Genomic DNA, 14,797 nt, shown 5'->3' with positions numbered 1-14,797 from the left:
ATATATATATATATATATATATATATATATATATACATAAAAAGAAATGATTAACTTTAGCACTTTTGCAATGAACATAAAAGCACGAACAGATAGCAAGCATGAGACTAAATATCACATTGACTGAACTTTTAATTAATTAATTAATTAATTAATTAATTAAAGGTATACTTTGTTCTCTTAAAACCTTATCTGATATTTGTGTCTAAAAGTTAAGTTGCTTGCTTGCTTAATTTATTTCTCAGTGTGTAATCACAAATTTGAAAAATGTCTAATTTTGTCCACAAACAAGTAACTAGTTCAGAACAAAAAATGGAGGGGGGGGGGGGGGTACCGTAACCTCTTGTGGAGGGCACAGTCTCTAATGGAGGGGACAAACAAGCCATATTTTTATCTTTATAGAGTAGGACCAAAAACATGTTTTGTTTTCAAGTGGGGAAGTGCATGCCTCCTCCCCTCCAACCCAACCCTCTTGATACATACAACGTTTGTGATGAGCTGAAGTATACTTAATTATTCTATATCCTGGTGTTTTAATAGGATGTATTTCTAAATGGTACAAACTAAGATATCATCATGATAAAAATGTCAAAAGGTCACATCAAGACACTGTGTTAAGCTTATATTAACATTAGGACAAGGCAGAAATAAAACAAAATATTCTCAGCAGGAAACAGACAGTTTCAACCAGAGATACCATACATATAGAATAGTCAACGAGCTTGCCTGTCATATAATTTTTATGAAATGAGTTAACAGTTTTGGTACATGTATCTAACAAGCGAAAGCGAGTCAGATACCAACACTGTTCACGAGTTTCTTAAAAATGGTATTACAGGCAAGCTAGTGAAATGCAGATGTAAGCAGATGTCGAGATCTATTACCTGTAATTTTTCTACGAATTGGGTCAGCAAGTGATCTACGTCACGCTCGCGTCACACCAATATTACACTAGTTAGATACTGAGTGATTGTTATGACATGAGCAATATCTTACACTGGTGTGTAATACAGAAGACTATGAACCTTAAACAGTTTGTAATGAAAGACAATCTACAGGTACTTGAGACTGAAAGGTCACGAAGAAAATGATCAAATTAAGACAAATTCCACAGCATTAGACGTCTCCCCTACTTTAAAGTTATTCATTATCATCAATATTTTCATTCATTTAATATCTTCATCACAATGCATGAAAAAAAAAAAAAAAAACTTAAAAAATATTAATTTAATTTGTTTTTAATTTAACATGCAATGAGATGTAACTATATACCAAGTTTCATTGATGTTGGATTGATAGTTTTGTGAGAAATGGCGCTAAAGCTAAACTTTAACATTAAGGATTAAAGCTAAATGCAAAAGTTTGATGCCATCAACACTAAGGCTGCCTTGATTATGTTAACTCTGTAATGACGAGACAAAAATGACGAGAGCTAAAACACAAAACCATAATATTTAATGACATGATTTTGATTTTTAATAAAAATCTCCAACTGAATTTGACAAATTATTACAGTATAATTAGACCATCAATGCAGATCTTCGGTACTACTGAATGTTTGAAAATACATTCTCTATAGATATTATAACCAAAAATATATTGAAAAAAAATTAATATATATATATATATTTAAGAATGTCACTAATTGTATTAATATTTTAACATATGACAAACTGCCATACAGATTCTTTCAGTATTTGGCAACAGAATCATGCCAAGGCCTGTGTTAAAAATGTTACTGTTTTGTGTATCCCAACCAACTCACATAAACTTCTCTTGACTTATTTTTCTTTTGCACCTAAACTTAATTCTACTTACCACTTCTGAAATAGTGAGTGGGATGATAAAAAAAAAAATCCAGTTGTTACAGATGGCCTAAACTTAACCTTCTGTTTGACCATATCACAATCAACTTGGGTTATGAATGTTTACACAAAATATACATTAGAGATGATATGCCTGGACTTTTTCTAAGGTATAAATATGATCCATTAGCACGTGTTTGCAAGGCAAAGACCACAAGCAACACACCATCAGTAACAGCTGTTTGCAGGATAAATAAGGAATATGTAAACAGAATAGTATTTGAGCCTGTATTGATGAATCTGTACAACAGATATGTTAATGGACATCTAGAAAAATAGACAATGTGCCAAGACATTATTTCCTATCACTTAGTGTAACAATACTGATAGGACATTGCCTTTTCACTACTATTAGCCAATACATTCAGACAAAACATTGCTTTATGAGTCTTAGCCCATATATCCATCCCAGCTCACTGTGGAGAAAATATGCAAGCACACGAGCTGCCCCTTTCACAGAACATGGTCTTTTACTAGCTTTAGCCAATACATGCAGCAATATTGACAAAACATTGCTTTATGAGTCTTAGCCCATATACATGTATCTAGCAATACAATACTCACAGAACATTGCCTTTTCTAGTTTTAGCCAGTACGTATACACATCTAGCATTACGATAGAACATTGCCTGGCTGCTGCCTGATAGCCAATACATGGACCATATTTAACGTTAAAGATAACTCGTGTACCAGTATGATAGAATATGGTCTCTTAACCAAACATGTTAAAGGTTTGTTTTTGTTTAACGACACCACTAGAGCACACTTATTAATTAATCATCGGCTATTGGATGTCAAACATTTGGTAATTTCTGACTCAAAGTCATCAGAGGAAACCTGCTACATTTTTCCTAATGCAGCAAGGGATCGTTTATATATGCACTTTCACACTAACAATCAGTTGAATGGGTCGACTGAGATGGTTCGATCGTGCGATGCAAGCACCTCAACCCAACATGTAGTAGTATAGGAGAACGTTGCCTGTTGGCCAATACCTGTCGCAATATTAAAGAATGTTTTCTGTAAGCCAATATGAAGCAATATGACTGATCTGAGTCTGTTAATCAACACATGCAGCATTATGAAAGAACATCATGAAAGAACAGTACCTTTGGCTAATAAAAGTAGAAATAGTTAATCAACGCATGTAGCATTATGAAAGAACATCATAAAAGAACAGTACCTTTGACTAATAGAAGTAGAAATATGTAGTGTAATGTATCACGACATATATGTATGTAGAATATCTGGTAACTACATGGATTATTTTCATAATAAATCCTATCACAATTTAATATGCATATATGTCTGTTACACATTTCAGTTTCTCAGCACAAATAATCCATAAAATTCCAGAATCTCTCTCCAACGTGCAGTCTCAACCTGTCATGTTTGGTGTTACTTTTAATCTGTGTTTCTTCTTGTTTCTCCATTTTGATGAATCTGAAAAAGTAAAAACAAACAGCTTAATTTTAAAAAAGTAATATACAGACCCCCCACCTTATTCCCACTCTTTGCAACTCTGGAAGACAACTAAATTATCCATGTTTAAATTTCAACAATTTCATAATTTTGATCTTCACTATCTTTGTAACATAATTACATCATGTATTTATCTAAAGACATAATTTATTTTGTTTCTGTAAAATATCTGTATCCTTACTATCTTGGTCAAAAAAATATATTTATATTTGCTCTAATTCCCCTCCTCCTCCCCCCCCCCCCCCCCCAATGAATTTTATACTATACTGATAACATCTAAACGCCACAATGCACTTCATCAGATACATTCAAAGCATTTGTAAGGTGGTTTTTAAATTGGTTCTTTTCAATTAGCAACAATATTTATGAAATTATTTAAATTTTATGAATGTAATGTTTCTTCTTTTTTTTGATGTCAGTATATATACCTACAATGCTATTTATAAATGGCTGTCAACTACCAGACAGATCACATCAAAAAGCACTAAATCCTAAGCTGCCGTTTTCCCCGTAACAAAGCTGGGCATTATCTTGATCTTTTCAACCCAGACACACTCCATGGACTAGTGATTTAACTTGATGACCAGCCGGTCAATGGTTACCATCAGTAAGCTGTGGTAAGTAGCTGCATCCATCAAACTGGAAAGTATGGCCCAAACCCTAGGAGCCGACGGTGCCACCATTAACACAGCAATTAAGATACTTTTTCTCCCATCAGCAGCCCAGTCACTGGTAATGAGTAACCCGCAGGAAAAACACCATCTACACTAACTCGTCCCTTGTGTACGAGAAGATACAAACACGACAATGGGACAGGACTCAGAGCGTTCGTCGACAACAATGGCGGGATGATACCCGCCACATGGGCACACCTCATCGTTTTGCCAACCCGAGACGGCTACCGAGATGCCGTGCACAATGCTAATGGGTTTTTTCCTCCCTTGGTTTTATGTCTTTGATTAATGGTCATGTCAGCAGATCCTTTATTTCTGGGAAATATCAATTACAAGCCACAAGCTGAGACAGGTTCAATATTTGGCGCATCAATTAGCGATTGCGAGCCACTGGGAGTGTAGTTTATTGCCATGGGAGAAGGTGACAATTTGCCCGGGCATAGTGGAACAATATCCCGAATATACAACACAGTGGACTCCTGGTTGTCGCGGATGCTCCGTGTGCTTATGCCATCTGCTCATTAATTTTGTCCATCAAAGAAACAGTTTTTGCTGTCAAATAATTATTTCTCTTCTTTTTTTTTGGCCGTCACACAGCGAGAGTGGTGTTTATTGTGTTACGGGAGACTGGCCCACATCCTCCCGCATCGTGTGATTAACAAACAAGTCAATGCAGCCATCCGACAATTGGAACCTTCGCGCCCTGATTATTTTCTCTCTGCGTACCCTCACTGTCAATCGTCATGGATTATTACTTCTAAAAGAGCATCCCATAAAGATTGCATGATTCAATTTCAGGGTTGCCGACCTAGGGGCAGAGTGCACAGCATTTTGACACCAATACCGTCTTTAAACTAATTCATAGAGTACACAGATGATTAAAAACAATTAACAGCTTCACTGGAAATTCTGTGTCCTGACTTTTCTGATGGCTGTTGGTGCTATCACAAACAGAAAACAAGGCACCCAGCCACCTAATTGAAAATAACAATATGACTGTTTTTTCAAAGGCATATTAGTATTTTCCAGACAACAAAAAACACAACAAAGAAGAAATCTTAAGATCTTATTAAATTAAATAAATAAATAAAAGCCATGATCTTTTGATAGGATCAAAGGAACGAAACGTAAGTTTGTATTTTCCAGGAGAGTTTCTAAGTGAATAAATGCTATCATAATATATTTTGTGAGATATGTTTTAAAATAAAAAGGTTTCAAGAAATTATTGTTAAGATAAATTATGTGAACATCTCATATCTAATATTCCATAAATGTACTGAGTAATACGTTTGTGGACATGCTTTTGACAGATTCAGTTTGAACTTAGAGGTACATTGTACACGCTGCACTGCCAGTATTCATTACACAATATGAGTGTGTGTAAACATGAAACATGAAACATGAAAGTGAAATTTTCCTAACAATAACAATTTTCCTAAGAACAACAAATTAATCGATTCCATGCATAATCTTTTTATAAATAACTCAGGGATATTGAAATTGTAATGTGCTTATAGGCCATATCACATCTTATGAATCTGGCAAAATCCACAAAATCAGGCTAGTTGGATGGATCAGTCACAGATGAGTTGCACTGACGGCATACTTGTTGGCAACATCTGCCAGGCATAATGTTACCAAGTATTCGCCTCAATGCAGCCCACTACAATAGTCATCTACTAAAGATTTTCTAAAAAACAATTTCCTATTAGTAAATTATTAGTTGTAATTTTACATGGGCATATATACCCCTCAATACAAAGCCAAAGTTAATAAATAATTTTGATAGGAAGCAGCAGTGATACAACTTTACATTACTGCTTTTAGGGCTCTAGCGTACTGTACTTGCAAAGCCTGGTGATGCCATATATATTGATTAGCAGCAATTTTCCTACACACACATACCACAGCCTTTGTTACACCAGGTATGGAGCAATGGTTATAATCGTAAAACATCCAAATGACCCTATCTACTGTGAAGGATGGAATCTATGACCCTCTGCACATTTCATTTCATCTTATTTTCATGCTTATATCCAATTAAGGTTCAAGCACACTGTCCTGGGCATACACCTCAGCTATCTGGGCTGTCTGTCCAGGACAAAGAGTTAGTGGTTTGTGGCTAGTGGGTTGTGGTTAGTGAGATGGTAATCGGGGTAGTGGCCTTACACATACCCATTGAGTTGTCAAACTCTCTCTCGGTGAGAGCCGGTACCAGGATATGAACTCACTACCTACCAGCCTTAAGTCCGATGGCTTAACCACTGCAGCACCGAGTCCCTCCTTACAAACAGATTTCACTAAACTTACCACACATTTAGGATGATGAGAGAACTACGTTGTGCTGACGGATGCTTTAGAAGACAAACTAGTTGTGTCATCGGGGTCGTTCTGACTCAGTTTCCGCTCAAAATCCAGTGCATCCTCCTCTGCCTTTTCCTTCAGCGCCATCTGGTAAGCAATCTCAAATGCTTCCCCCAGGGTCAGGATTATCTCCCCTGCCAATTCCTACAGACAATTAAAAAGAATGAAAAGAAATGTTTTATTTAACGACTCATTCAATTGTTATATGACGTTGAACATATGGTTAAGAACCAGACAGATAATGAGAGAGGAAACCCGCTACCACCACTCAATGGGCTACTCTTTTTCGATTAGCAGCAATTGACCTTTTATATGCATCATCCTACAGACAGGATAGCACATACCACGGCCTTTGATATACCAGTCATGGTGCACTGGCTGGAACAAGAGAGAGCACCTATGGGTCGATACCAGACTGACTGCACATCAAGCGAGCACTTTACCACTGTGCTACATCCCGCCCCCTAAAGAGAATTCAACAACAAATGCAAAACCTACAAAAGAACTCCTCATAATTAAAATACCGTCCATGGGTAGCAGTCCATAGCATTTCTGTATTCTATTATTCAATTCAAACTGTTAATGGCTTGGAATGCCATTTCTATGTGCAATTCTTCTATTTATCGTGTTCAGTGGTGTTACGCAGGTGTTGTATTTTAATCTGTATATAAATAAAGGCCTCTTACTCAGACAATAGTGTAATTGTCTAAACGACCTACATGTATATGCCCTTCGTAGGAACAGAATGCCAGTTTAGAAACACCTCACCTACAGCTATTTGTTGTCTTTATAACTACATCAATTTGGTGTCTTGTAACTACAGCTATTTGGTGTCTTATAACTACAGCTATTTGGTGACTTATACCTACAGCTATTTGGTGACTTATACCTACAGCTATTTGGTGTCTTATAACCACAGCTATTTGGTGTCTTATAACAACAGCTATTTAGTGTCTTACAGTTACAGCTATTTGGTGTCTTATGACAAACTATTTGGTGTCTAACTAAAGCTACAGATAGTTGGTGTCTTATGACTACAGCTATATGGGATCTTAACTATAGCTACTTGTGTCATAACTACAGCTATTTGTGTCTTTTAACTACAGCTATTTGTGTCATAACTACAGCTATTTGTGTCATAACTACAGCTATTTGTGTCTTTTAACTACAGCTATTTGTGTCATAACTACAGCTATTTGTGTCTTTTAACTACAGCTATTTGTGTCATAACTACAGCTATTTGTGTCTTTTAACTACAGCTATTTGATGTCTTAACCACAGCTATTTGACTCTTTGTCCTGTTAGCAGTTTTACAAATACATGCATAAAACCATTTATCTTTTAAGTACAGGTATTATAAAGAGCTATTTTTCAAATTTCACATTAAATGTTTTATTGTACATTAGAAGCAAACTAGATCCAAATTAAGTAACTTAAAGAAATTAATTCAAGTGTTGATTCTTTAAATATGACCCTTGAGTTGCACACTGAAAGCCAACTTGATAGAAATTAAGTAATTTAATTAGGATAAACTTGTGTACACATTTCTTTTTTGTTCAGGCCGGTTACACAACTGGCACTTCCAGCCCCAGAGATCAAGCCATCAAATGTCAAAGCACATACGAAACACAAAGTCCCCTGCTAATAAAGAGCTGAACCTCACAAAAATTTTAACTGACAAATTTTCTGCTGGACTGGACAAGCGATTTTCCACCACTGACCAGGGACAGTGGACATCCTTTTCCAGTGGACGCTGGCGTGAGCACTGGCCAGCGTCCGCATTGTCCCATCGGTCCACTCTAAACAGCTGAGGGCTACATTTAATTAAATCCTCGCAACCATACAAACCCCCGAGTTTTAAAGGATCAGGGTCAACCGTTCTTTTGACGCTGGTGTGTGATAGTGTTGTCAACAAAGGTCCTCGCGGACAGATGCTGTTAGGGACACACTGGACACTTGATGTGAACGAGGACTCTTTACTATGACCCGTGTGTGTGAGTTAAAGCACGGGCAGACACATCAACATCCAGCACAAGTGACCAATGGGCAGAGATCAACAATTAAGGCGAACATATTCTCCAGCCATTGTCCGACCTTTTTGACTCAGGATAATTGGTTTGTTAAAAAGCAAAAACACTCCAAAGGAAGTGTATGGAAGTAGGGAGAGAGATGGAATAACAAGAGAAAATAAGAGAGATGAAGTGAGGGCTCTTCCCAGGAAAATAGATGAAATAATGAGAAGAAGTGAGGGTTCTTTCAGAAGGAAAGGGTAAATAATGAGCGAAAATACAATTATGAAAATGAAGTTTTGATTCTTTCTGAAAAATAGGGGAAAACAATGATAGAAAAGATGAAATGATGGCTCTTCAAGAAAAAAAAAGAGGGGGGGGGGGGGGGGGGGGGGGGGGGGGGGGGGAGAGGACAAAAAAAAAAAAAAAAAAAGACAGTTAAAGGTATTTGTTTGGTCTTCAAATGACACCATCAGTTATTGGATGTAAAAACATTTGATCATTCTGACACATAGTATTAAGCCTACAGTTTTTTCATTAGTAGCAAGTATCTTTTGTATGCACTTCACAACAGACACCATGGGCTTTGATATACCAGTTGTAGAGCACTGGCTGAGATGGAGGTGGGGAACGCAATGCAAGGGGTTCCGATCCTATAACTCTAGGACGTTAGATGTGTACTACAACAATTGATTTAGATTCTAGCCCCCCTCCCCCATCCCCTTACCCAAAGAGAAAGGACTCCTCCACAATTGAAGGCTGTTTCCAGAATTGATTACACCAAATAATAATGACTGTGCTTCCTGCTTCCCCCATAAGATCAATTCTGTAACAACACTTATTACTGGGGATGATGGGGGTGGTTGGGTGTGTGAGTGTGGGGGTGGGGGTGGTTGGGGGTGTGGGTGTGGGTGTGGGTGTGGGTGTGGGGGTGAGGTTTTGAACATGTGGACCAATAGATTTTCAGATACACTTTCTGCAGTATTATAGGGAATACAGTGGGGATATTTTCATCAGAATGAACATTATTCTAACTATGACTTAAAGTGCTCCTTTAGCAGGCTGTTTAATAGAAGTCAGCTTGCATTACTTTTTAAAGTTAAAGTTTCAGCACATTGATTTATGTATCATCAGCTAGTGAATGTTAAACATTTGGTAATTTTGACAGACAGTCTTAGAGAGAAAGCCCACTACATTTTTCCATTAGTAGCAAGGTATTTTTTATATGCAAATTATGCATCATCCCACAGGCAGGATAGCACATACCAAGGCCTTTGATGTATCAGTCGTGGTGCACTGGCTACCTTCTGAAGATAATTTATAACACTATTATGGTGGTCTCTTATATATTTGGCTATATGGTGCATGTACCCTATTAGATGATTTGGAAGAATATTACAGTGCCTAATAAGACAGGTAGTTGTCTAACAACTGTTCTAAACTTGATCAATGGAAGGGTGGAGAGTGGGAGATAACATAATTATTGTTTATGCTACACATGTTCCTCCCATCACATAGAAAATCTTGGGTTTAAATAAAATATGATTTTGTTTGTGGTGGACACATAAAAATACAGTGAAACCAGACACCCACCACAGGGCTCACATTTTAACAAATTTTTGTTAGCCGATTTCAGAGTATTTTCTATCTATCTATCTATCTATCTATCTATCAATCAATCTATCAATCTGTTTAAATGGCTAATTTGGCAATAAATGGGGTGAGCTCTGCCACAGAACCAAGTAAAAAAAAGTATGGTACTAGAGGGTATGTGGTTTAGAGCAGTTCTGTTCTCTACTGATATTTAAAAAGGAACTGAAAGATGTTTTTGAGAGAATTGCAATTTCTACAGGGTCCAGTTATATGGGGATTCACTGTATCGCCCACTCTTTCCCTATGTGGTAATTTCTGGGACAGCCATAACACAATTTGGAAGAAATTCAAGAGGTTGTATTTTGACAGTTGTCTGCTTAATACAGATAAATATATACTGTATTAGATGGTTTGTGACAACATTAAAATAGCCTAGAAGACATACATATATTAAGAAAGCGGTGCTGAAACCCAATATGTGATGTGATTTCGTCGACAAACAGAAAGTGGGCTGTTTGTGATGGCGTGTCAGTTCCAGGTGAGAAGACTCGTCAATCGAAATGTGCGTCCTGCTGATATGAACACATCCGGGACAGGTATCTAATCAACGAGACCGAATCAATGTTTTTCTAATTCGGCCCACCGACACCCCGCGATAGATGCTCACTGCACAAACTGAAAAACCTGTTGACATTGCTTTTCTACTCTGGCACATTACGTGGAGTATCAGCTTTCGGTATTGTCATTTTTTTTTCTCTCTCCCCATGGACGGGGCCAATATAGTTGGATGCACGGAGCCAAGTTTCGGAAAATTACCACCAAACAATGCGGCCAAATTATGCATGGAACAGAGCTTATCTACCCAACATGAGATGATTGCCAACTGGTTAATTTCAGAACCTCCTCGCAAGACCTCCACACAATCGAAGCCCGGGAGCAGTTTAAACTGGAGTCTCAATTAGTCTCAAACTTCAATTGTCCACAATGTCTAATTTCTTGCCGATCATATTTCACCCCACCCAGCAAGACCCGGACCACAGAGCCCGTCAAAAGCCCGGTGCGCCCCCCTGTAGGAGTATAAATGTTTATGTACAATTTGCCATGAAATCTTTCACTGTATTCAAATCAAGAGAAGACAATCGGGATAAACGCGGGAGGAAGATGGCTGCGGGCTACGGTGTGATTTTTGTTTAGCCAAGGTAAACTAACAACTTGGCACAAACAATGCCATTAATTATACTCCTGTCAGCACTGATCCCTCACACCTAGTGGGTGGAGTTTTTGTTAAACATTCTTACACACTGGTTCACAGTAACAGTATTACAACAGTTTACCTGCCCATCGTAACAAAACTCTACACAGTAACACAATGGATGCTGCTTGGAGACATATAACATGATCAAGGCTTGACAACTTGATGGCTTAAGAAAAAAAAGAAAAATCTTCGAAATAGGTGAGAGAGAAAAAAAGGATGAATGTTTTCTTTGTGTTGCTTATACATTTATGTGTGCCAGAATCCTTTGTATATTAAGTGTGTGAAATACTAATGTGCATATTAAAGACTTGCATACAGAAACAGTATGTGTTTGTTTGTTTCTCTCTTTTGTCTGTCTGTCTCTGTCTCTGTCTCTCTCTCGGTCTCTCTCTCTCGGTCTCTCTCTCTCTCTCTCTCTCTCTCTCTCTCTCTCTCTCTCTCTCTCTCTCTCTCTCTCTCTCTCTCTCTCTCTCTCTCTCTCTCTCTCTCTCTGTATTTAATGAAACAGCCCCCTCCCTCTCTCTTTGTATTTAATGAAACAGCCCCCTCCCTCTCTCTCTCTCTCTCTCTCTCTCTCTGTATTTAATGAAACAGCCCCTCCCTCCCTCCCTCTCTGTCTCTGTCTCTCTCTCATTGTATTTAATGCAACATTTGATCATTCTATAGAAAAACACCTCAAATTTATGAAACAAATAGAGAAAAACATGACATACACAATCTTGCACCCCTCCTAATCCCACCAAATAACTCCAAAATGAAAACTGCACATTGCTAGCCTTAATGCCTTCTACTAGACACAATAGATACCAAACATGAACAGATATAAGTAAAAAAAAACCATTATCACTTGTCATAAAACATTTCAAGAAATGAAATTCTTGACCCACATTTTAAATACACCTAACTACATGTATCCTGCTGCAAATGTATGCCACTAAATGTATGTAACCAACTGGTAAAACAGGATGACTTTTTCTACTTTTAAAAACAGAATTATCAAATTCAGGAAAAGGGTTAGTTTGACATTTGTTTTAAATGGTGAAAGAGAAAGCTGAGGCTAATGCTGTCAAATAGCAGAAAACGATCTTTGATCTGCAATATCCCATTGACAGGACGACTTACAGCACATCCCTTAATATGTCAGCTGTGCACTGGATGGGATATGAAAGAAAGAAAGAAAGAAAGAAAGAAATGTTTTATTTAACGACACACTCAAGACATTTTATTTACGGTTATATGGCGTCAGACATATGGTTAAGGATCACACAGATATTGAGAGGAAACCCGCTGTCGCCACTACATGGACTACTCTTAGGGTTTTTTCTTGTTCAAACTAGTGCACCACAACTGGACAAAGGTCGTGGTATGTGTTCTCCTGTCTGCTGGAAAGTGCAAATAAAAGATGCCTTGCTGCTTAAAAAAAATGTAGTGGGTTTCCTCTGTTGACTACGAGTCAAAATTATCAAATGTTTGACATCCAATAGCCGATGATTAATTAATCAATGTGCTCTAGTGGTGTCGTTAAACAAAACAAACTTTAACTCTAAATCTGGATGGGACATGGGGAGGATACCTGACAGGTCCACCTCAGGTGAGCATGCTACCTCCCCACCACTGACCCATTATCACAAGGCCAAATTAGCATAAACTCAGAAATAAAACACAACCAAAGCAGCTGCTGCCAACAGTATTTTAGGAGGTCTTTTTAATATAAAAACAAAATCATAGTGTTGGTCTAATTTAAATGTCAATTTATGAATCATAACAAAACAATTTAAAGTTGTGTCTATTTTATATAAATTTACAATATAACTTAATTTCAGAAAAATGAAATAATTTTTTTACAGTATAAAGAAATATTTTTTCAAAGCTATCTTTAAGTGTTACAAAACTGTAAAACCATTGTAGGCTATGAAAAAAGAAAGAAAGAAAGAAGTGTTTTATTTAACGACGCACTCAACACATTTTATTTACGGTTATATGGCGTCAGACATATGGTTAAGGACCACACAGATTTTTTTACAGGAAACCCGCTGTTGCCACATAGGCTACTCTTTTACAACAGGCAGCAAGGGATCTTTTATTTGTGCTTCCCACAGGCAGGATAGCACAAACCATGGCCTTTGTTGAACCAGTTATGGATCACTGGTCGGTGCAAGTGGTTTACACCTACCCATTGAGCCTTGCGGAGCACTCACTCAGGGTTTGGAGTCGGTATCTGGATTAAAAATTCCATGCCTCGACTGGGATCCATACCCAGTACCTACCAGCCTGTAGACCGATGGCCTGCCACAACGCCACCGAGGCCGGTGTGTAGGCTATGACGTCACTGTGGTGTATACTGTAGTGACATCATAGCCTATGATAGTTTTACATTTCATAGCGCTAAGATAGCTTTGAAATTTCCCAACCAGAAGTATAAGTGCCACCCATATATAAACTAAATAGTCTCAATTTTGAAAAACAAACAGTATCTGACAATTTAATGACAGTTCGACGTACTTCATCACTGGTGGTCTGTCAAGGCTTACAAAGTATTTAACACTTATCCTTCGAGAAAACACCCACAAAAAACATAACACGGTCAACAGGTGCAAAAACGTTACACAACCCCACATACCAGGATCTTAACAAAATACAAGACTTAAATTAAATCAACACGGGACTGGCAATCTTCTTAACTAACCCATCCAGAAGGTAATTTGACAAAGCACAGAAAAAACATCCCCTCCATTCTATATCACCTGTGCCTCGTGGCAGTGAAACAATGAAAGTGACGTGCGAAAACAACACGGGATACATGTCACTGTAATTGATTATATAGATGTCAATCAAAACGGGGAGGAAACAATTGGGTGGTTAATTCAATTGCCGTGGGGGCTTGGCTACCCACCCACGAGACAATTTTTGATGGCTGGTAGCAGAGTCGGACAAATGGACTGAAATTGAACTTATTTGTTACCAGTGGACTCGATAAACAAAACTAACACCACTGTTAGTGTAATGGATCACTGTGCGGGTGACCTGGTTTAATAATCAAACATCTGTCATTCAGGACAACCAACAAAAAAATACACACCCAAAAACCCATCAAACAAAAAATATTATTGTTTGGTTCATTACAATGTACACTGTACGTACAAGAAATTTGTTTTTGTCAATTTTACTAATTTCATTTAATTTTATTTATATCAATTTGAACTATCCACTAGCTGGTCATACATCTTACAAATACAGTGAAACCCCTCTAAACCGGACACCCTTGGGACCAAGTAAAAAGTCTGGTTTTAAGAGGTATCTGGTTTAGAGAGGTTCTTTTCTGCACAGATATTTAAAAAGGGACCATAAAAAACATCCGGTTTTGAGGGAATTCCAGTTTACAGAGGGTCCAGTTTTGAGAGGTTTCGCTGTATACATGTTTTTGATAACATTTCAATTCTGTTATGTTACACATGTGTATGACCTTTTCTGACAACCAATCACCGATGTGTATTTTTGTGCTGGGGTGTCGTTAAACATTCATTCATTGATATAATACATGATGGACATGTTTAT

General features: G+C 37.6%; 1 protein-coding gene across 3 annotated transcripts in view; it reads right to left on the bottom strand.

Annotated features, from left to right (window-relative positions):
- Positions 1-2: 2 nt before the first annotated feature.
- Positions 3-14,797, bottom strand: part of LOC121380476 (ankyrin repeat and SAM domain-containing protein 1A-like) — a 165,335-nt gene continuing 150,540 nt past the window's right edge. For 2 of the 3 annotated variants that reach the window (XM_041509293.1, XM_041509296.1), the window contains exons 26-27: positions 6,332-6,529; positions 3-3,308 (exon numbers count right to left, since the gene is read on the bottom strand). In XM_041509293.1, the coding sequence (XP_041365227.1) occupies positions 6,356-6,529 (174 nt within the window). In that variant the 3' untranslated portion in view covers positions 3-3,308; positions 6,332-6,355. The remainder of the gene's footprint in view (positions 3,309-6,331; positions 6,530-14,797) is intronic. The other variant, XM_041509294.1, reaches the window with a different exon arrangement.

This window comes from Gigantopelta aegis, chromosome 9, assembly GCF_016097555.1.
Source record: "Gigantopelta aegis isolate Gae_Host chromosome 9, Gae_host_genome, whole genome shotgun sequence".
NCBI lineage: Eukaryota > Metazoa > Mollusca > Gastropoda > Neomphalida > Peltospiridae > Gigantopelta > Gigantopelta aegis.
This window is presented reverse-complemented; position numbering and strand designations above follow the sequence as displayed.